This window comes from Cygnus atratus, chromosome 1 (genome assembly GCF_013377495.2).
Source record: "Cygnus atratus isolate AKBS03 ecotype Queensland, Australia chromosome 1, CAtr_DNAZoo_HiC_assembly, whole genome shotgun sequence".
Lineage (NCBI taxonomy): Eukaryota > Metazoa > Chordata > Aves > Anseriformes > Anatidae > Cygnus > Cygnus atratus.
In genome coordinates, this window is record NC_066362.1 from 7,123,734 (window position 1) to 7,150,994 (window position 27,261).

General features: G+C 45.1%; 1 protein-coding gene across 1 annotated transcript; it reads left to right on the forward strand.

Moving 5' to 3' along the window:
• Window positions 1-7,405: 7,405 nt before the first annotated feature.
• Window positions 7,406-25,609, forward strand: PRPF18 (pre-mRNA processing factor 18). Its single transcript, XM_035549546.2, has 10 exons — window positions 7,406-7,530; window positions 9,039-9,116; window positions 11,952-12,056; window positions 13,568-13,681; window positions 14,921-15,067; window positions 16,991-17,059; window positions 17,985-18,125; window positions 18,609-18,680; window positions 20,979-21,134; window positions 24,857-25,609. Exons 1-10 carry the CDS (start codon window positions 7,465-7,467, stop codon window positions 24,935-24,937), a joined length of 1,029 nt encoding a protein of 342 aa, XP_035405439.1. The 5' UTR covers window positions 7,406-7,464; the 3' UTR covers window positions 24,938-25,609.
• The last annotated feature ends 1,652 nt before the right edge of the window (window positions 25,610-27,261 follow it).

Here is a 27,261-nt window from a genome sequence, read left to right on the forward strand (position 1 = left end):
AGGAAAAGGTCTCAACAACCTTTTTATGAAAGCTAAAGTGGAAGAATGGAGAAATCTGCCCATATATATGGCTATTTTGTGCTTCTCCACAACATGGAAAAATCAAAAGCTGCACAAATCTTGCTCTGCTTCTGACTTAAAACCCAAGATACTTCGAGGTAACTGAGGGCAATGCGAGCAGGGCTTATTATTTTGCCTGAAACTCAGAATTTTTTGTGCTCTATAAAGAGTAATAGTCTTTAGAAATCTTAGCAAAGTCTGGATGTGTTTCTGCATCGCTACCACCTCTGTCTAGGAGATGAAGTGTAAACCCAGGCTGGCACTAGAGGAAATGGCACGTTTAAGCTTGGGGTAGTTCAGGGATCAACGTTAATCACGGGAAGCCAAGTACGGCTAGGCTGAGTGGTCCCATCACTGATGAATGCTCCAGGCACAAATTGTGGCAAGCTCAGCTCAGAGTCCGTCAGCCCGGAGAGTCCCCTGCTAGGAAGGGTTCAAAGAGGGCTGTGCCGCTAATCACACCTACGTTTCTGTGGCTGTTTGCTTCAGTCACAGCAGCTGAAGGCAGATGCAAGAGTGCAGCCATGGAGAGTCAATCACTGGAGCTACAGACACAAAATGAATGCAGAATCAGCTGCAGGAACAATAGCATTTAGCGACATTAGACAGCTCCTTGAGGCTGCGGGATGAAGGAGCCCAGACAACGACCATCCTCCTTTGAGTCCTGACGTGGGGACATGATGCTGTGCCCCCCCAGCCCAGCCTTTTTGCCGTTTCCAGCTTGCCACAGGGAGCCGCTCTCCGCGTCTTGATTCTGCCTTGCTCCCCCTCCGTTTCTCCTGCCACACATTAGTAAAAGCACTTGCGCTAAAATCAATGGGACTTTGAAAACTAAAAGTAATGTGTGCTTTGGTATGCTACTAATCCACTTACTTGGATCCTCTTACTGCTCCTCTGGGCTGCCCTGATCCCTTCTATCAGCCCACCCAGCTGCTCTGATCTGCTCTCTAAACTTCCGCCGCGGCTCTATTAGCATCCCTGTCAACTCACAGGGCTGCTGCCTCAACGCCTTCAGTCCCCGCTCCCAGTGAGAGTCTCTCCACTAAATTATAATCCTTGTAGCCGAGAACACTGATGTAAGCTAAAATAAATTCACAAAAAGTTGCTGCAGCTCCTACTAAGATGTTCGGTTTCCCTAAATGTTTTCAAACAGCACTTACATTTCAGGTGGGGGAAACAGGTGAAGACATGTTCATAACTACCTGCCTGCCTTTCAGTTCCAAAAATAAATATCAAATTTTATTGCAAGATACAACGTGGTTCAAAATCTACTCGCCGTGCACTTTTTAAAGACAGATTATGTGAATTTAATATCTGTGTCAGACGGGAGACTGACAACATCTGAAAATAGTGCTTTTATTCAGCAGTAAGATATATGCAGCAGCATTTTCATTAATGTGGCTCCCCCTGGATTTATCTTTAGAGATGTGTAGATATTGAAGACTTCATCACCCTTTCAGTCCTTGACCTCTCTGCTGAGGCAGCCAGTAGACCTGAATGGGTATTTTGTCTGAGATGGACAAATCCTGCAGGGATCAAACTGACAACACAGAAGCCTGATCATTTAGTAACAACTTTCAGAGATTTCTTGCCTGGGTTGGATAGAAACTAATGAATTCAAACTTAGAAATACAATACGCTCAACCATTTATCTACCATACACGTAAAAATAGAAGAAAAATAGATGTTTTTATGAGCTTTTCTACCATCCAGCAAGAGCTGTTTGGCATTTGAAGGTCTCCATTGTGTTTATTCATCTGTAATTTGAATACAGCTAAGATGTCTCAAAAGTGAGGATTGTGATGTACAGACCTTCTTTCAGGGAAGCTTCAGGAGAGAGACAATTGCGTGGATCTGAAGCTCAGGGCATGGAATTTGACAGACCAGTCTGCAGTGGCAGGTATTACTGCTGTCACTGCATCTTTCCTAGAAAGAGTTTGGGTATCGGTTGTGCAGACTGATGCTGAGAGTAAACGGTCTGTATTTAATGCGGTTTGCCCTGTACTGACAAAGTGATAGAAATAAGAATCATCTACAGAAATATCAACAATAAATTGCATGATCATTTTCCTGCAAGGTGTTTTGAATTGTTTAGCTGTCACAAGCAGCCAGTGTCTGTGTTTGCACTGCTGTCAAAAGAGCACAGTCTTCCTACTGACATCCTGGGCCATGGATCCCTTACGGGCTCTGATGACATGACGCCATAAACTAAGTTATGATTACTGTTTCCTGAACAACAAAATTATCCTCGGATATCTCCCCTGCCAGCCAGTTTGGCAATAATTAGCTGTTCTTAAACGCAAGGCTTTTTAGAAGCAATAATTACTTTCTAGAACAACTCAGTTTCACAGAAACTAAAACAGCTGGGATGAGAATTGACTCATGTGTCCTTTAGACAACCTGAACAATTCACCTAACTATTCTCTTATCAAGACCAGAGGTTAATCGTCATTCAAACAGTTATTTCAAGCATGTTTCTAAAAGCCACACTAGCCTTACTAACCAGTAACGCCCATATGAAGTCACCACTTTCCTAAGTATTTTAGTGGGGCATGACACGGGTTTGTCCAGGAAGACAGGAACTATGGGGGCTGAATTGCCACAAGAGCTAATCAAGAGATGGTTTAAAAAAGCAAAACAAAACAAATTAACAAGCCACCTGCTTCTTTTACTCCTAAGGATGCATGGACGTTTTGAAGAGTTCCGTTTGCTAGAAATGTTGGGGACTATTTTCTGCCATTGCCTCACCCAGGAGCTTTTCTTGTGTTCGCAGGTGGCATTTGGACACCCATGGAGGAGTGCTACCCACCTTGTCTTCTTTCCTATTGCCTCTGGCTGAGTGTTTCTCCATCTGTGACCACCTGGAGGTTGTGTCCTACTGGCTATGGGTTTCTGAAAGGAAAGTACAAAAAGCAAGCCTAGCATGGGTGGCTTAAATTTGCTCTATGAGAGCAGGGGCACATCCCTGGTGCAAGAATTTTAGGGATATGCAATTTGCAAACCATAGCAAAGGTGCTCCCAAGGCTGTATAGAACAAACTGTCGCATATGCAGAGGTGACCTGTGGATGTGACAAGCTGGAGATGCCTCTAAACTAGGTGAACATGGGGAACTCAATGGGTTAATCCCCTCCTAAAAGTTAATGACTGCCTTAATAAATGAAGAAAAGAGTGAACCTGGACATAAAGCTCCCTTTGCCAGATGTGGACATATTTAGTCATGGCATAGAAACAGTTTTACCAAATATCATTTTTGCTATTGTATTTTGAAGATGAATAAAAGGAACCATACCCCTATTCGAAAAAGTTTTCCAAGAGTGACCTGTGTCCTCTGTTACTTGAAATGAATTCTTTTGCAGTCTCAGTCAGCTATAAGGTATCGGTTTTGCCTCCTGTGAACAAATGAAAGCATACAATGGCTGAGCTGTGGTTTTCCCCTGTATTAATGTCAGATAGAAAAGTGAAACTGGATAGCCGTAAATAACTGAATACAACCTGAAAACAGCTGAATATAAACTGAATATATACTGAATATAAACTGAGTACAACCAAAGTCATTCTGATCAGCTTCACCACTTTGGCAAACAGATGACATCTGGGTTGTTTGAGTGAAATGTTGTATTTCTGAGCTCCCTTCAATAATCCCTCTGCAAGCTGACAGTTGGCTTGCAGCAAATAAAGCTGAGCAATCAGTTAATCATCAAGAAATTGGAATGAAACACCTTCTGTATGTTTTAAGCTTGTACTTCTATTACTTACAAGGCTCTTATGAATGTTCCAAGACTTTGAGCAGCTTCGAGATTTCCCTTGTCAGTCTTGATTTAATATGGAATGTTGTGAAGTGAATTACTTCAAAGTAGGCTTGTGGTTAACTCTGTGGGGTTGTTCCAGAGGTCTGCGGAAACCTGGATATAGGAAAAACACTGGTAATACTATTGCTTCCAGACCCAAGCTCAGCTGCAGTGAGCTCTCAAGACTGCAAGTGGTTTTGGGAGAGCTTAACGGCCTGGCTACAGCCTGACAGCAAATACAACATTTATTAATCACATGTGAGATAGAAATACACAGGCATCATGGTACTAAACCAGCAGCATTTGCCCTGAAAAGCAAAACACGAGCAGTAGAAAATAAATAGTCAAGCTAAGGATTTATAGCAGTGATCTAATTGATTTTAATGAGTAGAGTAATGCCATATATGATGAATGAGAAAGATACAGTTTGCAATACAGCTTGGAAACGCACCCATTTTACATGCTAAAAATATCTTGCACACTGATGTCACCAAAAGGATTGCTGCATGAATGAGGGACCGGCACAGTGGAGGAATTGTGTGCTTTCATAACACACTGCTAAGCAGTTTCCAAAATCACAGGTCAGGGCTCCTCAGAGCAACGGTGCGTCTGGAGACTTGGAGAAACCCTCCCATTGTGTGGAAGAACAGCGTGTCCATGCCATGTTGTTCAAGGAGCAGAGCTCACAGACTGAAGTGTCATGCATGCCATGAGTTTGTCTGGCAATGGAGGCTCCAGGTATCCATCCTACACCAAAGTACCATGTCTGAATGGAGGCAGTCAAAGGACCAGAGGTTGGTAATGAAGCAGGCAGGGACCATAATGGATTGTGAGCACAAATATACCCTTGGGAATGCATTAGGAAGAACAGAGAAGCTTTGAGCAGGCTCCAGCCAAGACCTGACCCAACTGTCTCAGTGATTTATGTCCTGCAGAAAATGTTGCCCTGAGCCCAAGGCAAAGAGGAGACTAACAGATTTGCCCTTCCAGAAATCAGAAAGCAAGCTGGATTGGATTTCCTCATGAGTTGCTAGTGAAAGAAAAAGAATGGAATATTACTTGTATACAACAGACGAGTTTGTAATCTCTTCAGGAAAAGAAAACTTGAGGATATGGATGACAGAAAATACATATTTTTCCTTTCATTCTTCAGAGAGATACTAGTGAATGCCCTCACAGAAACACAGCCAACATGCGTACATATTTACATATACAAGGCAACACTTGGGAGATGTTTTCTTTTGTAGATAGCCACTTATGTTCCCTAGGACAAGACAACCATCCTGATCACAGAGAGCATTTGCATTAAATGGCCCTTGGATTTGGAGGCAAGTGAGCACAGAACCAGGAGTACTGGAAGAAGGCCACCAAATCAAGACTGGAAGCTTGTGTCATCTTTAGTGAACTTTTAGACATCTTTTAGTGGTACAGTGTTAATTTCAAACCTAGCCAAAGCTGTTTCCCAACATAAACTGTTCAGCTGCTTTCCTTTTTCTGTTATAACCCCTCCTGCTACCTTGCTGGTTTGTTTTGATTTTTATAAACCAGGGAAGTCTCTGGAATAGGTATCAGCTCAGTGTAATTGCATTATTGGGAATACTGTGTGTAACTTGGCTTTCCTCTTTCATTTTGTACCGTCTCTAATTGAGATATGATGTCAAACTGGAGCAAGAGAATGAGGCAGGAAATGAAGCAAGGTCTAAGGTTATATCCGCACTGCAGCTAATTGAAGGGGGCAGCTGGCACTCAGACATCAGTGTCCGGAGCAGTTTGCCATAAAGCCCACCACAGAGCATTTCTACAGCTTCCTCGTTTCTGCCCTGACCCAGTGTGGGCACATCCCCACGGGCCTCTCTCCTGAAACCTGCTCAGATCCTTCCACCGTCGGTTGTGAAATAATTTCCTTTAAGAGAACTATGAAAAAGTGTAGGAGGACTGTTCCTGCTTCCTCATTGCACAGTGATTGCATTCAAGCCTGAGGTAAAACAGGGCATGATTTCTAATCCATATCCCTGGGTTTAAAAACACCCTTAAATTGATGGGCCATATTGCAGTCTTAATTTTCTGTAAGAAGGAGCCTTAGTGCTCAGATTATCTAAACCAGGTGGAAAGCCGGTCACAGTGGCAGCCCTCCAAAACAGCTACCAGGGCAAAGGAGTTCACGACAGAGAAAGTGAAAGAATCTGGGAGGACTGAAAGGTGGAAGAACCTGGCAGAGCAGGAGCTGCCCTGTGCCACAGCACAGGGTTGGGGGAGATGGAGGTGCAGCCACCAGCCAGGCTGCTTCTAGGCAAAGGAGCGGAGGGGACATTACAGTGACTTTCACCCTGCACTATCTGGTGGTCTTCAAAACATTTTCTGCTATGATGACAGGGTGAGAGAGCTGGGGCTGTTCAGCCGAAAGAAGAGAAGGCTCCGGGGTTACCTCATTGTGGCTTTTCAGTACCTAAAGGGGGCTTATAAAAAAGATGGAGAGCAGCTTTTTGCTCAATCACACACGGACAGGACGAGGGGGAACGGTTTTAAACTAAAAGAGGGGAGATTTAGATTAGAGGTTAGGAGGAAATTCTTCACTCAGAGGGTGGTGAGGCCCTGGAACAGGTTGCCCAGAGAGGTTGTGGATGCCCCATCCCTGAGGTGTTCAAGGCCAGGTTGGATAAGGTCCTGGGCAGCCTGATGTAGTGGGAGACATCCCTTCCCATGGCAGAAGGGTTGGAGTTGGATGATCTTTAAGGTCCCTTCCAACCTGAGCCATTGTATGATTTTATGATTTCCAGTAAATGTGAAGCCCCTTATATGATGAATTTAATTCCACAATTGGCTTTTCTTATCCATTCTCTGAGGCCTGTTCTGGACCTTTCAGACCTCGCTAGCCACACGATGGCTACCACTGGGTAAAAGCAGGTCAGGAAGGGAAACAGGGGACGAACTTCAGAGTCCAGCTCTCTTCACGCTATCTCTGTGTGTGTCACAGAAGCTGCACGCCCTGTGACGAGCACTCAGGCTAACAGCGGCTGCGGGTTTCACTTTCATAGATTCATTTCCAGTAGGTTTCACTTCCCAGGTTGGAAATTGGGAGAAATTTCTCCTCAGAAAGGGTGGTCAGGTGTTGGAACCAGGGAGGTGGTGGAGTCACCATCCCTGGGGGTGCTTACGGAAAGTTGGACGTGGTGCTTAGGGACACGGTTTAGTGGGTGATATTGGTTGTAGGGGGATGGTTGGAAAAGGTGATTTTGGAGTTTTTCTCCAACATTTATGCTTTTATTCCATGACTCAGCCCGGACCTCTCTCAGCCTTTGAGCACCCGGGGGGAACCTACGGGCTCCCCGCACTTAAACCCGGCGCTGTTGGCCCCCCTCCTTCGGCTGCCAGCCAGCCGGGACGCTCCCTCACAGCACCCCACGGCTGCCAGGGACCCCCGGGGACCCCCTTGAAGCCCCCCGGGGACCCCTCTTTGAGGTTCCCCCCACACCCCCACGGCGCCAGGGGTCGCTGTGAGGAGCTCGGCGCCCCGCGGCCGGCCCCAGAAGTGACGGCGTTGTTTTGCTTCGGCACCTCCGGCGGAGGAGGAAGAGGAGGAGGAGGAGGAGGAGGAGGAGGAGGAGGAAGGCCGCCATGGACATCCTGAAGCGGGAGATCAGCCGCAAGCGGCAGCAGCTGGAGGACAAGGAGCTAGTGGGGGTGAGGCTGGGGGGCCTTGGGGACATCGGGGTGGCGGGCCTTGGGGACAGCGGGCCTGGAGTCAGGGCCCCGCCGTGTTCCTCTGCCTGGGTTGTTTTGGGGCTGGGGGATGGCGTGGGCTGGGGGTTAGGAGAAGTTTCTTCACCCAGAGGTGGTCGGGCACGGCCCTGAGCCTTCTGGAGTTCAAGGAGTGCTTGGACAACGCTTACAGACACATGGCCTGATTTTTGGGTGGTCATCTGTGGAGCCAGGAGTTGGACACGGTGATCCTTGCGGGTCCCTTCCAGCTCAGGGTGTTCTGTGACTGTGCTGGCTTCAGCTACGGGTGTGTGACTGACTGCCTTCCCAGATGGGGCTGTAGAGGGGTGTGTGTGTGTCGAGGGAAGCAGGGTGCCTTTGGGAACGTCTGAGTGGGGATTTGGGTGTTAGGGGATGAAGTAAAGAGCCGTGGTTGGGGGCTATTGTGGGTCAGGCAAAGTACAGAGAAAGAAGAAATAGTTTATGTTAGAGCCAGAGAAATAATTTAGTGTGACGTTTTGGGATTCGAGCCATCCTTCGGTCTGCAGCAGAAGTGTAGTCGTTAAACACACATTAGGAGAGAATTCTTCCCTCTGAGGGCGGTGAGGCCCTGCCCAGAGGAGCTGTGGCTGCCCCATCCCTGGCAGTGCCCAAGGCCAGGCTGGATGGGGCTTTGGGCAGCCTGGGCTGGTGGGAGGTGTCCCTGCCCATGGCAGGGGGTGGCACTGGGGGGGCTTTGAGGTCCCTTCTGACCCAAACCGTTCTGGGATTCTGTGACATTGGGAGGCCTTCTGCTGGCCTCAGTTCACGTTTGTCAGTTTGACAGAAGCGGTTGGAGGCTTGGCTTCTTATCACAGCATGGCTCCGGGGGTTGGACACTACAAAGGTGTTAGAAAAGGCACTGATGGTTGCAGCTCTTACAGTCGTTAAGGTTGGGAAAGACCTCCAAGCTCACCTGGTCCAACCGCGCCCCTACCACCACTATCACCCACTAAATCATGTCCCTAAAACTGCAGTTGCCAGCCACAGTGTCTGGATGGTCTTATCAGACACGTTTCTTCACAGGTGCACCAAACTAGTTTACAGAATGCGTTGTACAAAGATGAGTACTCCCATTCAGTTTATTTAGTGTGAAGTCACGTTTTTAATGTGTTTTTTAAACATCTTTCCTGTACTGTACAGTCTGAGCCTTGTTGTGCATGTCTGAAGTGGAGCTTTGCGCTAACTGGGACCGTGGTCTTGTGTGACAAAGCTTTTTTTTTAAAGCGCTGGTGACCTCATCGGACTTTCAGGCCTGTTTATAACTGTGCTGTGAAGTCACCCTGTATTGCCGATTTTCAGAGGTGCTCCCAACTTGTTCTTTTTACTGGCACTGTAGCCATCTCTGTGAAAGGAGGTAGCTGAATTCACCACATCAAGTAAGGAAGTTCGGGCTGGTTTTGCACAGGTTTGTGAAACTGTAAAATGTTAACAGCTTTCCTCTCTTTTAGGGAAATAAGAAATATTTCAAACGCAGTGAGTTAGCTAAAAAAGAAGAGGAAGCCTATTTCCAGAGATGCGGCTACAAGGTATTGTAATTATTCTTTCAGGAATTTGTGTGTTTTGCTTTGAAGTCTACATTTTATTATCAACAGTATAAATGTTGTTAATGATAATTGTTGTTCTTTGTTCAATCTGTTAATGTTATACATTAGCCTGTAAATGAGAAGCCACCTGGAGAGGTATGAGTTTCCGAAACCATTTTCGATGCAGGAAAAGATATGCATGACGTACAGCTACTTAAGTTTGTGTTATGGTTTGGCTTTTCCTTTTCTTTCTTTATTTTTTGTGGAAAGCATGAAGTGGCTTGGGATCAAAGCTTGTCTCCTTTCTTTTCAAACTGTGCTTTTAGGCATGAACACTGGATCTGATATAGCCACCTCCCCTTGTCGAAAAGAATGGATCCACTGTCCATTCAGCTAACTTTCAAAATCTTGTCAAAACGTCCAAAAGAAATCAGTATAGTGTGGGTGCATATTAAAAAGATCTGCCAACCCTTCCCACTGTACGGATTCGTTCCTTTGGCCATCAGCCATCCAGCATTGAAAGAGTGCGACGCCGCATTTGTTTTCTGGCTGGCAAAATAAGAGCAAACAATTGGTAACGTAGGGTGCACTTGGAAACAAATGAGTGATCTGGAAGGCTTTGTCCGCCTTGTAACGGTGTCAGGGAAATAGTTCTCCTGCGATGGAAAGAATGCAGTTTTATTTTCTGTGCGTGTGCGTCTGCCTGCCTGCCTGATTATTCTATGTGGATGTGAGGGGGTCTGCATTCTCCTTAGAAAGACAGAGGCTCGCCGTCTTGTTTACTGTTCCTGGGCACAGACAGGAACTTTGTTTTCAATTGAACGTGTCGCAGTCGGTGACTTATTCTGAAACCTTGATCCGTTTGTAGCCTTATTTGAACGCCCGCGCCAAAACGACTTTTGGAACGTGCAGCATATAGTCATGGGGAAGTGGTCTGTGAATGCAGCCGCTCTTCTGAGTGGAAGTGATGACGTGGTGCTTTTTGAGCATTAGCCTGAATTCTTCAGAACCGTGCACAACAGTTAAAATGGGATCTCTGTGCTGCTCCGAGATGGGTTTTGACTTGAAATGTAACCCTCAAAATGGTTTTAAAATAAGTTGCTTTGTTTAGTACCTCTTTTGAGCCTCCCAGATTTCTGCATTTGATCTTTACTGCATTAATAAGACGTAGAATATAGACTGATTTCTTTTCCAATCGAGGTGCTTTTCTGCTTTGCTGAGATTTAATAAGTTAAAATCATCCGATTTGCTTGAAAAAGAAAGCGCTGAAACCAAAATAACTGTGGTAAAAATATCACTCGTAACTTGAAGTCCATCTGACAGAACGGACCACATCTTTTTCCCCAATGCTGCTGTCTCTTTATGATTTCAAGAATGTTTGTAAGTTAAAGTTTGTACCTATCCCTCTGCCATGGGAGTGTATTTCTTTATATAGTTACACGGCTCCGTATTTTCTGTCCCCTGTCCACTCCCCCTCTCCTGCACTGATGGAAGTTTATTTTTCCCCTCCCTTTCTGTGTGAAGCATTGATTTGGTTGTCCTTCCCTTGCTCGCTCTGAACGCCTGTGATTGTAGGATTGATTTCTGTGGCGGGTAGCATAGCACTGAATAGAGATGTGGGGCTGAATGTTGGATCTGGAGCCATCGGGGTGAATCCCTGTATGGCCACGGAGCTGCACTGGGAGAATATAAAAGCTACTTTAAAAATAATCTGTCTGGTACAGTCATCAAACTGCTCAGCCTGAGTACACACACTGGAAATGACAACGTGCTGTCCGGGCACGGAGAATGGTGTGGGATTAAGTAAGATTATTCCCTTTTAGCAAGGACAGAAAGGAAATAAATTCTAATAAGTCTCGGAGAAAACAAGTTGTGAATGAGCACGGGGAATGTTTCCTATTATAGGAATATTACCGGCAGCAATCTGCTCGTGCCATCAGCAGTGTCAAACTTGAGCTTACAGAGGGGACTGTAGTTACGTGACTGCTGTCGCAGAGTTACTTTGATCAAAGGGGGATTTTTTTTTGCTTTGTTAAAATATTGAGTAATGAAGAAGGAAAGCTCTGTTTGGTTCGGGGACCTTCTTTCAGATTAAAAGAAGTCGTTAATGAGATGCTATCTTTATGAGGAGGTGTAGGCATCTTTTTTTTTTAAACCCGCAAGAAGCTGTGCTCATTTGGCAAGCTTGGTAGGAAGATTTCCTTAAACAAGCACCTCTCGAAACCCAGCTGAACCCCTGGATCACTGCTAGCAGTACTCAGCCCACCGAAGTTACAGGTACCAAACATTTCAGGCTGACTGGACGTAGCAGCCCCGTTCTCTCTCTGCTCTTGGGTTTTCATTTCTGCCTGTGTGCCCAGGCTTGTGTTCGTGCTACTGCCTGGTGAGCTGGATGAGGTTAAGTGGGCTGCGAGGAGTACCTTCCTTTGTGTTTGCCAGATTATTTTCTGTTTGAATCGTTCCTCCCTTCTGGGGCGTCGCACAGCAGCGCGAATGCCTTCGCGTGGGTAAGGAGGATAAGGCAGGGGCAGGAACCAGCAGGCAGAGGGTGGGTTTGCTATTTTTGGCACCCGTGCTGACACGTGGTTGACAGACTTAAGCAGTTGTCCTTTCCGGCTGCAGGTTGCTTCCTGCAACCTGCAGAAGGCTTTGTTGAGTACAGATACTTTTAAAAGCTTTTATTGTTCTGTCAAATTCAATTATAGTCAATAAAAACTGTGAAACTAGAAGCTCGTAGTGGTATTACAATCTATGTTGCGGAGTTCCTGTACCTTTACATTGTTATCCGTATGTAGGTTTATTTCCATCTGCTTATTAGTAACTGTCTGTTAAATGTAGGTGCAGCAACAGGAAGAGGAGGAGAAGCCGCTGACTTCAACAAATCCAGTGCTGGAACTTGAACTGGCAGAAGAAAAATTACCAATGACTCTTTCCAGACAGGAGGTAAAATCAAGTATCAAAAGCAAACGACTTCAGTTTACAGCAGATGCACCTGAAATTTCTTGTTGGGGCTGTCTTTTCTAGTGAGCCGTACTTTTTAAAGGCAGTTTGTATTAAATAATGAGACTCCGCTTGTACAGTCAGCAATTAGTGGTCATCGGGGATCTGCTGTCCACTTGAAGGACGTGGGAGGTACAGATGGATCCTTTTTGTCGTGGATTTGCACAGATGTGCTGTAACGTGTTCTAGGTTTTTCAGATCATCTCTAAAAGGGTGTCCTGATGCTTGGGACTGGTGATGGCATGCTGACTTTTTCAAAGTATTTTTTTTTCGCAGCTTCTCTTTGTAGCTCATAGTTTCTAAATCTTGTTTCGGATCAAATTGTAGGGAATTTATCTTGATTTCTAGAAGAAATACTGAAGCTGGAGCAAATGGTGTGTCCTTTTTCCTTTCTAAGGATAAGAATACCTATGGGAATGTGAATTCATAAAACAGATCTATACCCCAAAGTAGAAGAGAAGCGGGAAGTTTGGAAATAATATTAAATACAGAATAAATTATCTGGGAAATACCAGAATTCACACCTGAGATCATCCAAGATGTCAGTTTTTCCCCTTTATTTCACAAGAACTTTATGTGGGGGCTATTGGTCTCATGTTTCGTTTGAGATTTTGGCCTGCTTTGATTGAGGTGTAGGTATCCACCCCCGAGTTCTGATATTTTTGCAAGTTAAATATTTGCTAGTGTAGGCGAGACACTTGGAGAACTGAGTAAATGAATGTCTCCATGCATTTGTTTGCGATTGGCCAGCCAGTCTGCTGGTGTAGTTTGGTCGCCAGGGTATTTCTTGGTGCATCGCTAAGCCTATTGCTTGATACACCAAATGAATAATGTGTGTAAAGCCTAAATAGATTTATCAAGCACTGCATGTGCTGAGGAGTTGGGAGAATAAAGTTCAGTTCTTGGCTTTGCCCATAACTTTGCAAATCTGCCGAGGGAGGCTGTTACACCTCAGTTACCATTAAATCACATTAGATTATGGGACTTAATATTCACCCAACGCTTAAGGAAGAGAATTTTCAGATGTGCTGGGACAACGTGCAGCCTTTTTGGAGCGTATTTTATTACCCCGGGCAAGTGAGAGTGAAGGAGACGATCATCAGCTTCCTTTGTGATCTTGAAAATGGTATTTATGCTCTGCCAGAGTGATGATTTCTGTGTATTTGTTTAAGCAAGTCGTAGCAGGAAGAAGTTAGGCTATAGGAAACAGCTTGGGATTTTATGCAAAATTTAGATTGGTGATATTTGGAATGACCTTTCGCTGAAATACCGTGGGAATTCTAAATTTAGGTTGTGAAGTGTCTAGAACATTTTTATACTGCTTAAAATATTGCCATTTCCTCTCCAGTCCAGCACAGCTTGTTATTTTAAGCAAAGCAAATAAATCTAGCCTTCAGGATTTTATTTTGCTTCCTTTATGGGTTTGCGTAAGGGAATGCTTTGATTCTTTCCAGGTTATCAGGAGGTTACGAGAGAGAGGTGAGCCGGTGAGGCTGTTTGGAGAAACAGATTATGATGCGTTTCAGCGTCTGAGGAAGATAGAAATTCTTGCACCTGAAGTGAACAAGGTAACTATTATTTACTTGTTAATGCTGGGATAACCAGTGGGGAGTTAAAGTTCTGTGCACAAGTAAAACTTCTGCTAGCCAGTTCCACCCTAGAAACCTTCTAGGCCTTTTCAGCTGACAAAGGGGCCTCCAGGTGGCAGTAAAACCTGAGAGCTTTTGAAGCAGCAAAGACAGTCGTTTACTGTTCACACTAGCCTGTTTGTTCAGGTAAGAAAGAAAACACTCCTGTGTTTCTGGTATGTTAGTAAAGTTGCAAATCCCTCGATTCCAGAGCTATAACTTGTTAAGGAAGCTTCATCTTCTCCTCCTTCCATTTAAAGTATCCTTTGACTTCAGAAATGGCTAATATATATCAGAGTTTACTGATCTATTCCTTTTCGCTTAGGAATCGATCAGTTAAGTGAAGAGATGCAATTAGGGTTTGTGTTGCATTTATTATTGACCAGATTTGCAACCCAGCTGAGAGTGTGAAGCTATGGATTTTCTTCCATAATTTGGGATAAACTGAATAGTTTGAAAAAATTGTTGCTGGGGCTGCCTAGAAAAGGACAACTTCTACCTGTTGAAGTCCTTTAAAAAAGGATAAACAGATCTGAAAGTTCTAAAACATAATTTTGCTGACAAAAGCTTCCCTCCCGCCGTTGTTATCTATGATAAAATTCTTGACGGCAGTAGTAGGAGTATTAGGAACTAGCAAGGTCGTAAGTAGGGTTGTGTTGGAGTAGGGGATTTTAAGCCATCTATATAAAACATTCTGCTGAAATCATTGGTAACAAGGGGAAGCTGCATAACTGTTTCATGTGACAGCACTCAGGTAGTGCTACTTGCATTATTTTCAGCTTTTTCAGGGTGACTCTGAAGACTTGTAGAGCTGATGGGTGGTTATGCTTTTTGTCCTGTTTGTTTTGGGGTGGTTCAGTGCCTTGCTTGGAGAAAATGTCTTGAAGGAAGTCCCAGAAGTTGATACAGTCCTTCGGGCTCTTCTGGTGAAGATATGGTTAAACAGTCTTGATAATAGGTGTGAACGTTTTATGCACATGCTTTTTGTTAGGTACTGAAGCAATCCAGAAACCGTTTGTTGAACTCAGTTAATATTCAGACAACAAAATCAAACCCGTATGTATATTTTTACGGGAGTTGTATGTATGCTCACTGTGACTGTTCTGAACAGTTTTTGATTTACTTGATGTGTTATTATTATTGTTTTTTAATAAACTAATTATTTCTTATCTTTTCCAGGGTCTGAGAAATGACCTGAAAGCTGCCTTGGATAAGATCGACCAGCAGTATCTGAATGAAATCGTAGGCGGCCAAGAAGCAGGAGATGATGACTCACAGAATGACTTGAAAGTCCACGAAGAGAATACTACTATTGAAGAGCTGGAGGTACGTGATGGATAGATTTTTAATTTAGGGATTTTAGATGTATTTATTTTTATACCGTTGTGAGAAAGCATCAAGATTGTTCAAAGTTACCTTGTTTTCAACATCGAATTTAGGCATTCTGAAAAGTCCCTAAATAAGCTCTGTTAGGAAATTAAGGTTGCTAAGCCTTGAATTGCACCCTAGGGCCCACAGTAGACATGTGAAAACTCAAGGGATCGTTGTTTACAACACCTCGTCATAAAAGGGGCAGAGCTTTTTGCAGGGCAAGCTTTCTGCAGGGCAAGTGGTGCAGTTAGGATTCCCCCACAGAGTTTTGGAATGAAAGAATTAAATAAAAAAGTATTACCTGGTCACAAATGCTAAAGCCTTTCCGACGGGTATTTGAGAGGGTGATGAGCTTCGAGCAGAGGAATTTTCCTTGTACAAGAAAGATGGGCTCTGAAAAACAGATGCACAAAAAGAGGGTTTGATATAAAGGCATTCAGGACAAAGAAGTGAAAATTAGATGCAGGCAGTTAAAGAAAATATGAGTGCAGTGAAGATGTGCCCCAGAAACTTCCGTGCTAATGACTGCTGTGCTTTGAAAGAATACTGAAGTGTTTGTGTACGTGAGTGCAGAACGAGTGCCATGAAACGCGCTCAGCACCTGGTATTTCCGGGTAGCATTTGGAAAAGCACATTAACTTGAGCTAAAGACTTTTACCCTTAATCTTCAAGCTCTTTGCAGATGTTAATCTTCTTAATATCCCTCCAAATACGTGGTTAGAAATAATCTGATTTATAACCAAAAGCTGAAGTGAATACATTGTTATTAGGAGATAGCTTCGACCTTTTTCTTAGGGTACCTACCAGGAATTCTGGTGTAAAATACCTTAGTACCAGAAGGGATACCAGTTGTAACGGGACTGCTTTTAGCAGTCTCTTAGTTCTCAAAATATTCCCTTTTTGAGGTGGCAGTACAGTCTTGGTTTGAGCCATGAAAGCGATCTTTATTTTATTTTATTTTTTTACAAAGTTTGAAAACACCGCAGTCTGAATAGCATGGTGCTCTAAGTGCATTCCCTTGAGCACAGAGGGTTGCACTGAAGGTCGTTCCAAATCTAGGAAATTTTAAGAATAAAACTCACTTTGGAAACGTGAGGGCGATGGAAACAAGTTACAAATCCAGATATACCTACTGGAAAATACTTCTAGAAATGAATGCTAGTATTAACATTTCCAAGGTTTTAGCAGGAAGGTGGAGTAATGGGACACGATAGTGCGGGTTGCTTTTTGGTTTTGTTTTTTTGGATGTATTCCCTCAATTTCACGGTTACAATTACAGGAAATGGTAGAATGGTAGAAAGTGCCAGTACATCAGAGAAGTGAAATGACTTAAAGAAAAACAAAAAAAAAGAAAAAAACAGCAAAGTTAAGTTAATTGATGGAGTACTGTGTTCAGCTCTGGGGCCCCAGCATAGGAGGGGCATGGACCTGTTAGAGTGGGGCTGGAGGAAAGGCCATGACGATGGTCAGAGGGCTGGAGCACCTCACCTAAGAAGAAAGGCGGAGAAAGTTGGGGTTATTTAACCTAGAAAAAAGAAGGTTGTGGGGAGACCTTATGGGGCCTTCCAGTACCTAAAGGGGGCTGCAGGGGTACTCTTTCAGGGAGCGTAGCGATAGCATGAGGAGTAATGGTTTTAAGTGAAAAGAGGGTTGATTTAGATTAGCTATTAGGAAGATCAGATATTACTCGACTTAAATTCTTATTAGATTACTGAGTCCCAGTAAGTCACAGAGCTGTATCATTCCATTTCTTAGCTAGTGTTTGGGTTTACTGGTGGAATATTTTACAGTTCACACTGCGGTGATTCACGCTCTGTTACGGTGGTGGAAAATATCTAGACAGTGTGGAAATCATTGCCTTTTTGTCTCCTGTTCTAGGCTTTGGGAGAATCCTTAGGACGGGGTGATGATCACTACGACATGGACATCATAACGAAATTCTTGAAGGTAACCCACTGCAATAGATTAATTACTCTGTAGCTGCGGCATACCTTTTGCTATTGTGCAGATACATTCATTTGGTGAGGTTCCAGCTGCTTGGAGAGAGAAATTTTCATTGTGCTTAAAATGTTTTTTGGTTTCTGTTTTTAATGGTTGGCTTTCCACTGCCTTGGTTCGTCACAGCAGTGACTTCTGTGAGACCCGGGAAAGAGCTGCTGGGAGAGCAAAATCTGGTTCTTCTTTCCCAGACAAAATAAATACGGGTTTGATTTCCGTATGATAATTGAGGCAGTTGTATGGAATTGCTTCTATGTGCCACATTAAAAACTCGCAAGGAGTCCCCACCTGCCTTCCCCAGGAGCAGTGCAAATTAAAATGAAACGTCACCTGGTGCTGCTCTGTGAAATAAAAGAACCTAGAGGCAAGTCCGCTGCCTTTGCTGAGGAAGCAGGTTCAAGTGGATAGTACGGAACTGTTTCCTTGTTTCCTGTCAAGAAGCCTGTATTGTCTCACATCCGAGTCATTTGCTCTCTGTGTAACTAATGTGATTATCAGCAGCCACAGCAAGAGTTGAAGCTTTCATTTGCGTAAATCAGACAAGTTGGCATTTTAGTAAAGGTTGGGCTGGGCAGGCAGGCAAGGAAAGCTCAAAAATGGCTTTCTGGGTGGACAGAAGGTACATTTGGCATGTTTATGTTGTGGTGTGTTGAATTTTCACTGTGTCCTTTACCATTCCTTAGCCTCCTTCTCACAAGTTGAGAACCCATCCCTCCGTTTCCATCCCACTGAAAGAGGATTTTTGCGTCTTTAATTCATTTTTCTCCCCCAAATACTCATTTCGCTGTGTTGGCTTAAACCACCGTTCCCATCTGCTTTGGTGAGGCAGTCACTAGATGGCAGCGTGACACAAATTTGCTTGCTCCTTGTGCAGTTTCTTCTCGGTGTCTGGGCTAAGGAGCTGAACGCCAGAGAGGACTACGTGAAGCGGGGAGTCCAGGGGAAGCTGAACAGTGCCACCCAAAAGCAGACAGAGTCCTACCTGAGGCCACTCTTCAGGAAACTTCGGAAGAGGGTGAGTCACTTGTCAATGTCACCGTCCTCTAAGACCGAATTTAACTGCTGCTTTCAAAGCTCACAGTATTTAGTGCCTTTTCCTGAGGTAATGTTCCTTCAGCTGAAGATGAGAGGATGAGTGAGTTGGTCGGGGTTGCTGTGGCTGGAGCCCGTGACCCCCGGGTCTGACCTGTTTATCTTGACCAGCGAATTCTTCTGCCTACCCACTGCTTCTCCAGGTGTTGCTTTATGCACCACCTGTTCAATCCCAAGGAACTGGGGTTGTGTTTTGCAATTTGCCAGTAGCTACTCGATGTTACCACTTAACCTCTCGTGCTTCAGATCCATCAGCTAAATAAGGAAGATGTTTTCCTTCATTAAAGTCCTCAAGCTGGGGTAGGTGCTAAAACTTCGTCTAAATGCTGAGGAGGATGATTTTCCTGAGTTGCATATTTGAAAGTAAATCTGTTTTGTTTTTTTTTTTTTTTTCATTCTCCTATAGACACTTCCTGCAGACATCAAAGAATCAATAACAGATATTATTAAATTCATGTTGCAGAGAGAATACGTGAAGGTACGTTTGTACTCCTCCTGCGTGTTTAGGCTGGCTGGTTTTAATAGATTGGATTTGTACTTCAGCATCTCCCATTTTGCATCTTAAAGATACATAGCTGGAAATACGCACAACGTGTGTTCAAATAAAATGAAAAATGGCTCTTAAAGGTTAGGCTCTAGATAGTGCTTGATCCACGGTCTGTCAGAAGGTCTTTTGATGGTGAAACTGCAGAGCTTGCAGGCACAAACACAGTTCTTCTCAGGTTATATGAAATTGCAGAGGAATACTGAGCTGGAAATCTGATACAGCAAGGTTAAATGAAGGCATTGAATTCACGGTAATGGGATGTTGATTAATTAATTAGCAATTAATTGAGGTGAATTGAGATATTGAATCTGAGACACTGTCCCTTTCTTTGGCCATACTCACATTAGCTGATCTGGTAAGATTGAGGCAAGTTAATGAAAAGTTTTCTGGACAAAGTCTGCTTTTCGGGAGGAGGCAAAAGTACTTCGCCCCACAGATTTAGAGGGAGCATTGGGCTGTGCTTGTAGCTGCCTTGGGAAGAGGAACTCAATACTGATAGAGTTTGCTTAAGCATCCAGAGGAAATTTAGCCTCGTTCTGCCTTCGGTTATCTAGTATTTCGTATTAGACTTGTGAGGACTTGGGGTAGTTTGTCTAGTAAGCAAGCAAACCTGCTTTTGTTACTGAAAAAAAATTAAGATGGCCTAAGGCAAGTTTAATCCAAATCATTTAAAAGTAGAACTAGAAGTGTGGGATGTGTGATAGTGGGGTTTTGTTTTGGGGCATTTTTTGTCCGTTGGCTGTCATCATTATGCTGAAATTGCTGAAATTGCCTTTCTGATGCCTCCCCAGTGAAGCAGCGAGTGTGCAGGAATGAAGGATATCTCCTAAGTTAATCACCTGTGCTCCTCTGTCTCACAGGTGCTTGGCTGTATGTAAACTTCACAGACTGATTTAGGGGGAGGTTGAGTACATATTTGGAAGTGTTTTTCTCTAATGAGGCTAATGAGCCTTGTGCTTCGAAAGATCCTCATATCCTTTTCTGTTTTGTTTCCAAAGAGACTTGTCTCTCGTCTCTTTCTGCCTCCTGTTGTCGTGTATTTTATTTTGTATTATTTTCGCTTTGTGCAGCCTGGCAAATGCTGTCAGCCCCAATTTTGTACTGTTTTGTTAGGTGTTTTGTTAGGTGACATGCAGCGAAGATTTAACTTTTGAAATCAACCTGCGATGGCAGGCAAATGGCAGAATGCAAGTTGCCCGCTCAGCCTTAATTAACCTTGTTGTGACAGTCCTGGAAGAGTCTTTAATTGCACGCTCACGTACGATGTTTCATTACAAAGCCGTACTGCAGTCAGCAAGTAGGTATTCGACTAAGGTTGTGCAGATCTGAACAGTGCCAAACGCGAAGAAACTGCACCCGCTGGTCATGCTTGTAACTTCTTACCGTGTAGTCTCTGGGAGATGATAAATGAACTCCTTATCAGTGAGCCTTACAGCTCTTTGCTAATAGTGGAGGAATGTCCTGCTCCAAATGATTCCCGAAGCTGTGTTTGTGTCTGTCCCCCTCGCTTCCTGGTTCTCAGTTGCCATCCTGCTTTTTCGAAGAGTTGCCATCCTGCTTTTCAGAAGCCCCACGCTCTGTGCCTTTCACCCTTTCTTTTTGTGCCTTTCTCCCTTTCTTTCTGTTTGTCTTCCCTTACGCTTTGTTCCCTTTCTTCCCCAGAGCCGGTGCCTGCCTCAGCTTTATGTTAAGAAATGGGGTCTGCTGTCTTGGTGGGGAGGCTGCAGAGTCATTCGCTGCTGCTGCTCCGTTCATAAACGTGGCTACAGATGTGCTCGTTTGACCCAGTTTTTTACAGAACTGGTTCTCAACCTCTTTGGAAGCTAATCATTCTCCCTGACAGCTGCTGGTTTAGTCTGTAACCAAAACAGAAGAGGTGGTAAAGGTGATTGCAGCAGAAATGGGAACCTGAACAGTCTGAGTTGAAAATAATGCCAGTAAACTTTAGATTTTAGTAAGTTAATATTAGTAACTATCATTCAGTGCCTTCTTTTATCACCTACTGGGTAAAGTCTGTCGTCCTTGCATACCTCAGAGTTCAACAGAGATGTGAATCATGTTAGGAAGGTGTCGTGTAAAAATCGGTTAGTGTCGTGCAATGAAACCTGATTCGGAGAGACTGGAATGTGCGCTGTTCATAGCAATGCACAAACGCTCAAAAAATCACTCAGAAAACCTTCTAATGCCCTTTCTGGTTTCGCTAAGTGTGTGTACGCTGTGTTTCTTCAGGCAAACGATGCCTACCTTCAGATGGCTATCGGAAACGCTCCCTGGCCTATCGGGGTAACCATGGTCGGCATCCACGCTCGAACGGGTCGTGAGAAGATTTTCTCCAAGCACGTAGCCCACGTTCTCAACGATGAAACTCAGAGGAAATATATTCAGGTAACGGTAGCTTTGGAAAGCCAACGAATTTGATTTTGGAGTTAGGGGATCCTTGAGAAGTGTTCGGTTCATAGTTATAAGCGATGGGGTAAAAACGTCCCAGAACAGGCGGTGCAACATCTATTTAATAGGTAATTCACCCTGGGCCTGCATCGTCTTCGGTGCTGGCTGAGGAATGAATGTCTTATCGCTTAATGCTTTCATGTCTAATGCTTGTAATCCTACATTAACACCAAAGTAACTGTGGCCACATGCTTTATTCTCCTCCGTTCCCTCACTGCTTAACTCAAGGTTTTAGCATCACTGGAGTTGGGTACTCCTGTTGTGCTGCCTTTAACCATGAAATGCAGCCCTTCTGACTACTCCTGCAACTAGATAATTGCTTTCATTTCACAAACACCTCTCTTTAACAGCATGGGCTCAAAAATTCAGGTTTAATTCCTCCTGTGCATATTCATACTCATGCCGTGAACTTCTGTTGATTGGGAGTATTGGTTGATAGTCGGCTGAATATGAGCCAGCAGTGTGCTCAGGTGGCCAAGAAGGCCAACAGCATCCTGGCCTGTATAAGAAGCAGTGTGGCCAGCAGGTCTAGGGAGGTGATTGTCCCCCTGTACTCGGCTCTGGTGAGGCCGCACCTCGAGTACTGTGTTCAGTTTTGGGCCCCTCGCTACAGGAAGGACATGGACGTGCTCGAGCGAGTCCAGAGAAGGGCGACCAAGCTGGTGAGGGGTCTGGAGAACAAGTCTTACGAGGAGCGGCTGAGGGAGCTGGGGTTGTTCAGCCTGGAGAAGAGGAGGCTCAGGGGCGACCTTATCGCTCTCTACAGTTACCTTAAAGGAGGCTGTAGTGAGGTGGGGGTTGGTCTGTTCTCCCACGTGCCTGGTGACAGGACGAGGGGGAATGGGCGAAAGTTGCGACAGGGGAGTTTTAGGTTGGATGTTAGGAAGTACTTCTTTACCGAAAGGGTTATTAAGCATTGGAACGGGCTGCCCAGGGAGGTGGTGGAGTCGCCATCCCTGGAGGTCTTTAAAAGACGTTTAGATGTAGAGCTTAGTGATATGGTTTAGTGGAGTACTTAGTGTTAGGTCGGAGGTTGGACTCGATGATCTTGAGGTCTCTTCCAACCTAGAAATCTGTGTCTGTGTCTGTGTCTGTGGAATTAATAGCAGTGGTGTCTTTCTTCTCTGGCCTTTCAGTGCAGTGGGTCATCTCTCCTCAACTGGTAGATGTATTTGCCTCATGCCAGTTACAGTCTGATTGACACCAAGTCCTTCTGGCTTAACTCTGAAGCCTAGGAGCAGCATCATGGAGCTCGGAGCTCCTGGCAGGAGAGGTTCACACAAATACCTTCCTGCTGCAGCACAGGGACTCCCACTGCAACTTCCGCAGATGTCTGCTAGTTGATTGCTTGCAAAATACAACTTCCCCTTCTATCTCGACTCTCTTTCTTTTGAGGCTACAAGTACAACCTTTGATTTGCTTTCAGCTATAGTTTTTAACATCATAACGTGGGGAAGTACCATTGTGAAGTCAGAAGGAGCTCCAGACGTTTACAGGGCCAGCAAATGAAATCCGATCAGTTCTTTTGTAAGGTGAAAACTGACGTGTGGGTTACACGTCTTCAGAGACAGGCTCTGCTTAGTTTAATACCTGCTGGGAGTTATCTAATGGATGAAGTAGCTTGTATAGACTAAATAGCTTTTTGTTTGTCTATGTTAAAAAAAGAGATTTGGACCATGAAAGAAGATTGTTGCGGACCTCAGCACGGTTCTAATGGTTCTTCTCTAATTTTGGTGAATAGTTAACTCTCTGTGTCCGTTTACCACTCTTCTAGCAGTCAGATCTCAGCTCTGTGTAGTGTCAGTTGATCTCTCGTAGCATACCCTCTGGAAGATACAACCTGTGGGAATTCCCCAATTTGGCCCTTCTGTTCCTGAAAGTGCACCTGTTGTTGAAAGAAATCTTCACGTTCATCTTCTCACCTTGAGTTTTTATCAGTGCTCCTGAAGTGCACAACTTACAGAGCCGATCCAAAGTTGGCTTGCAACATGTGTGTAGTTCCTGTTGGTTTTAAATGCAAGGGCTTACTCAGCTGGTCTGCTTCAAACTGAGCGCGTGGAGTATCCTCTGTGCTCCCAGCAGTGAAATCAGGATCAGGTTAGCTTGATGCACAACGAACCTGCAATCACAGCATCCCAAACGAGTCTGTGCGCTGCTGGGACATGCTTTTGCCTTTTCAGTGCAGGCAGGGGTCTGGAAAACGTCTTCTGTTTAATCGTTTTCGTTACAGTGAGGAGCTGTCTCACAGGTGGAGGATGTAACGACAGGCACGTGACTGCTGTTGTGGAGTTACAGCGTCGTTGCTAAATTACACTGCTACCACAGCAGTTCTCCTTCTTTTTGTTAGACGTCTACGTATGACTTGAAAGAAGAAAAACACAGGAGTTCTGTCAGGTTTTTTGGCAATCGATGCCTTAAAAGCACTGGAGGGAAAGTTCCCCATTCTGCCTTTCTTCTCGATCACTTCTTAAGTTTCCCTCCACTGCGCAGGCAGGGTGGGTGACAATACGGGGAGGAGTGACACCCCTGCTCGCAAGAAATTTGGCTTCTAAAGGAACCTGGTTCTTCTCCTTAGTCGTGCAGCGTGTTTTGGTGTCAGAAGTGGCTTTTTTCTCTTTTAGGATTAGGTTTATTTTCATAATCAGGTTTCTTTTAAGTATCATTTATTGCGATGATGCTGTTTTCCACCTTGGTGGTGAAGAGGGATTAAAGCATTTCGGTGATTCCTCACTATGTAAATATATCACGAGGGTTGACATTTCCTATTGCTTTGGTTATAGAATCATAGAATCACAAAATCCTCTAATGTTGGAAATCCTAGAATCAGCTACGTAGGAAAAGACCTTCAGCAGCATCAGGTCCAACCACCAGCCTGGCCTACCAAGTCCCGCCACTAAGTCACGTCCCTCAGTGCCACGTCCACGCATCCGTTAAACACTTCCAGGGGTGGGGACTCCACCACTTCCCTGGGCAGCCCGTTGCAATGCTCAGTCGCCCTCTCCGTGAAGCAGTTCTTCCCAGTGTCCAGTCTGAACCTGTCCTGGTGCACCTTGAGACTGCTTCCTTGTGTCCTGTCACTTGTCTCCTGAGAAAAGAGACCGACGCCTCGTGCTGCAGCCTCCTTTCAGGTAGCTGTAGGGAGTGGTGAGGTCTCCCCTCAGCCTCCTCTTCTCCAGACTAAACAACCCCAATTCCCTCACTCACTCCTCATTACTCATTTTCTTGTCCCTCCCCCAGCTTTGTTGCTTCTCTGCACGCGCTCCAGCAACTCCACATCCTTCTTGTAGCGAGGGGCCTAAACCTGAACACGACATTTGAGGTGTACAAGGGGACGATCGCTTCCCTGGTGCTGTTGACCCCCAGGTCCTTTCCTGCCGGGCAGCTTTCCAGCCTCTCTTCCCCCAGCCTGCACCGCTGCCTGGGGGTGCTGTGCCCCAAGCGCAGCGCTTGGCATTTAGCCTCGTTGAGGATATTTGTAATATTTAGTGCTTTGCAGGGAGAAAGGTTAATAAAACTGAAAATGATGGAATACCAAGTGAATAAAAAACAGAATAGCAGCCATTTGTTTTTAATTCTTCACGTTAAGCTGAGAAGTAACTGTAGGCTGTTTGACAACTGCAGTTTTATTACAGAATTGTCCTTGTTTTGTTAATTCCCAGGGGCTGAAGAGGCTCATGACCATTTGCCAGAAGCACTTCCCCACAGACCCATCGAAGTGTGTGGAGTACAATGCTTTATAAGGCTCTCTGGAGGCCGAGCGTGACTCACATTTTGATCTCCAAGATCCAGAGAGCGCTGAAGAAACGGAGCAGTTTGTGCTTGAACACCAACAGACACTTCGTGCGGGCTCTGCAACAAGCCATAAAGCAGCAGATTTCTCTACAGCTTCCTTTTAGTACGCCCCACTTCTGTAGATTCCTTTTTAAGTCTGTCCTTTACGCTGAACAGATCCTATACGCGGCAGAGGAGCTTTTGAAAGGGGGATGACCACGACCAGGGGGTGTTGACCGTGACCCTTGCTTTTATTTCCGTTTGTTGTTCGGGGAACTGCGTAGACCGAGCTGAACCTCGCTGCTGTATCGTAGAGCTTTAGGTGAGGCTCAGCCCCGCCAGGACTGGATGGTGGAGGTTTTTGGCAGCTTTCCCACTGGAGGCTGATGTGGGTAGATGATTAGAGGGAAGCAGTCGAAGCTGAATCTCGGTTGTTTCTGTAAATACGAAGACTTTAGTGGCTAATCTTTCATGTGGTATTTATCAGGACAGAAAAAAAAAAGTTTATATATTTCTCAGCTGAAAAATACAGCCACTGTCAGTGGAAAGAGTTTTTGATCTTGAATACATCTGATTTGGCTTTTTTTTTTTTTTTTGTAATGGCATTTTTAATATAAACCTTCTGGGCTTGGGGGAAGTAATCTCACGGCTCCTGAGGCTTTCAAATCCCGTTTTTATACATCTGGAGAAAATTTCGGTCCGCGGGGCATCGCAGAGAAAACAATTAGGACCTCCCGTGACCAGGTACAGTTGACGAGCAGCCGCAGGTCTTTGCCGTCGTGCATCTTGTCTGGGAATGGCCAGGAATCTTACAGATTCTGAGGTCTAAATCTGCGTGAGCAGTGAAACACTGCCAATTTCTAGTGGTGCATGTGGAAAGTCTAAGCTGAAATCCTGTGTCTTTTATAATCACAAGAAGAGCAGCACCTCCGCAGCGGTATGAAGGTGTGTGTTCCTTCTCATAAAGAGGCCTTTTAGGACGTAAAGTGAAGCTCCAAACAAATTGCTGAGTAACCGCTAATAACTGCCACGGTGGGGTTGGCATTCGGTAGCTTGTGATGTCTCTTCTGAGCTGTCTGGCACTCACCACGTCCCCTGGCACGGCGAGACACGGTGCTGGGGACTGGTGGAGTGTCTTGGGGAACTTCTGAGGTTCTTCTGGGGGCTCTCCGGGTTCTCGAGGGCTGTTTCAGACGTTTCAGTCTGGCGTGTCCGACCCCAAGGAAAATGTCGAGAGCTTAAACAGTTTAGAAGTAATAAAAACGAGGCTGACAAGATCTAACTGGAGCCTGGGGAGGGGTCTTCGGGGAGCAGACGGGGATTTGTGGGGAGAAGCTGGGCAGATGTCAAGAGCATGGAAGAGTTTCATTAACATCAGCGTCTGGGGATTTTTTTGCAGCGTACAGAGGTCCTTCAGAGGCATTATTACAACAGGAAACATTTACAACACCGCAACTTTATCCCTCTCCCCGCCCAGACGATTTCCTGAGGCGTTTCTAAATCTTTAACCTGACCTCGAGTCCTGAACTCTTTAAATAATTGAGAGACAATATTGTCCCTCGTTTAGAAGAACCATAATTTCCTCGGAAAGTGCAGCGAGGGAGTAGCCAGGGGATGGTTTAAGGAGCATCGTAACATTTGCTGTAGTGGGAACTGGATTCCTTAGGGCATCTATAATAGCATTAGACGGACTTTTTTTTCCCCTCCCACTTTCGAGCTAATTGCTGAAGAGCTATTTAATGGTACCCCGAGCACCGGTTTGAACGGGGCTGCGCCTCCTGTAGGGACGGGACTTGGGGTTTGGAACGTTTTGAGCTAATCAGGTTTAAAGAATGTGATTTGAGCAGCGTGTCTCCTCGCTGACAGTCCCTGAAGTAGAGCCTCCTTGCTTGCACAGACCCCGTGGCGGAAGAGCTTCATCCCCTCGCAATTCGTGGAATGGCTCTGCGCGGGGAACCGAGAAACCCGAGAGCACTTTCTCACGGCGTAGCTGTGTAAGAGCTTCCAGCTGTCCGGCACGTGAGAGCCAGCTTCCATCCCCGGGGGATCGCGGAGGGGAGCACTGTTATGGCAACTGCTTTTCATCGCTGGTTTGAGGCTCTGTGCGGCTGCAGTGCCCCAAATTACAGCGACCAGACCGTGCTCTAACAGTTAATGGTGCCTTTTAACCAACCAGCCAACCCAAACCCAAAAGCCTAAGGATGAGCGGGTGCGGTGCAGCTGTCAAACCGTCAGACAGTTGTGGGGACGGCGTGTTTCAGTTTAGAGACTTGGACTTGTCCCTCTGGACTTC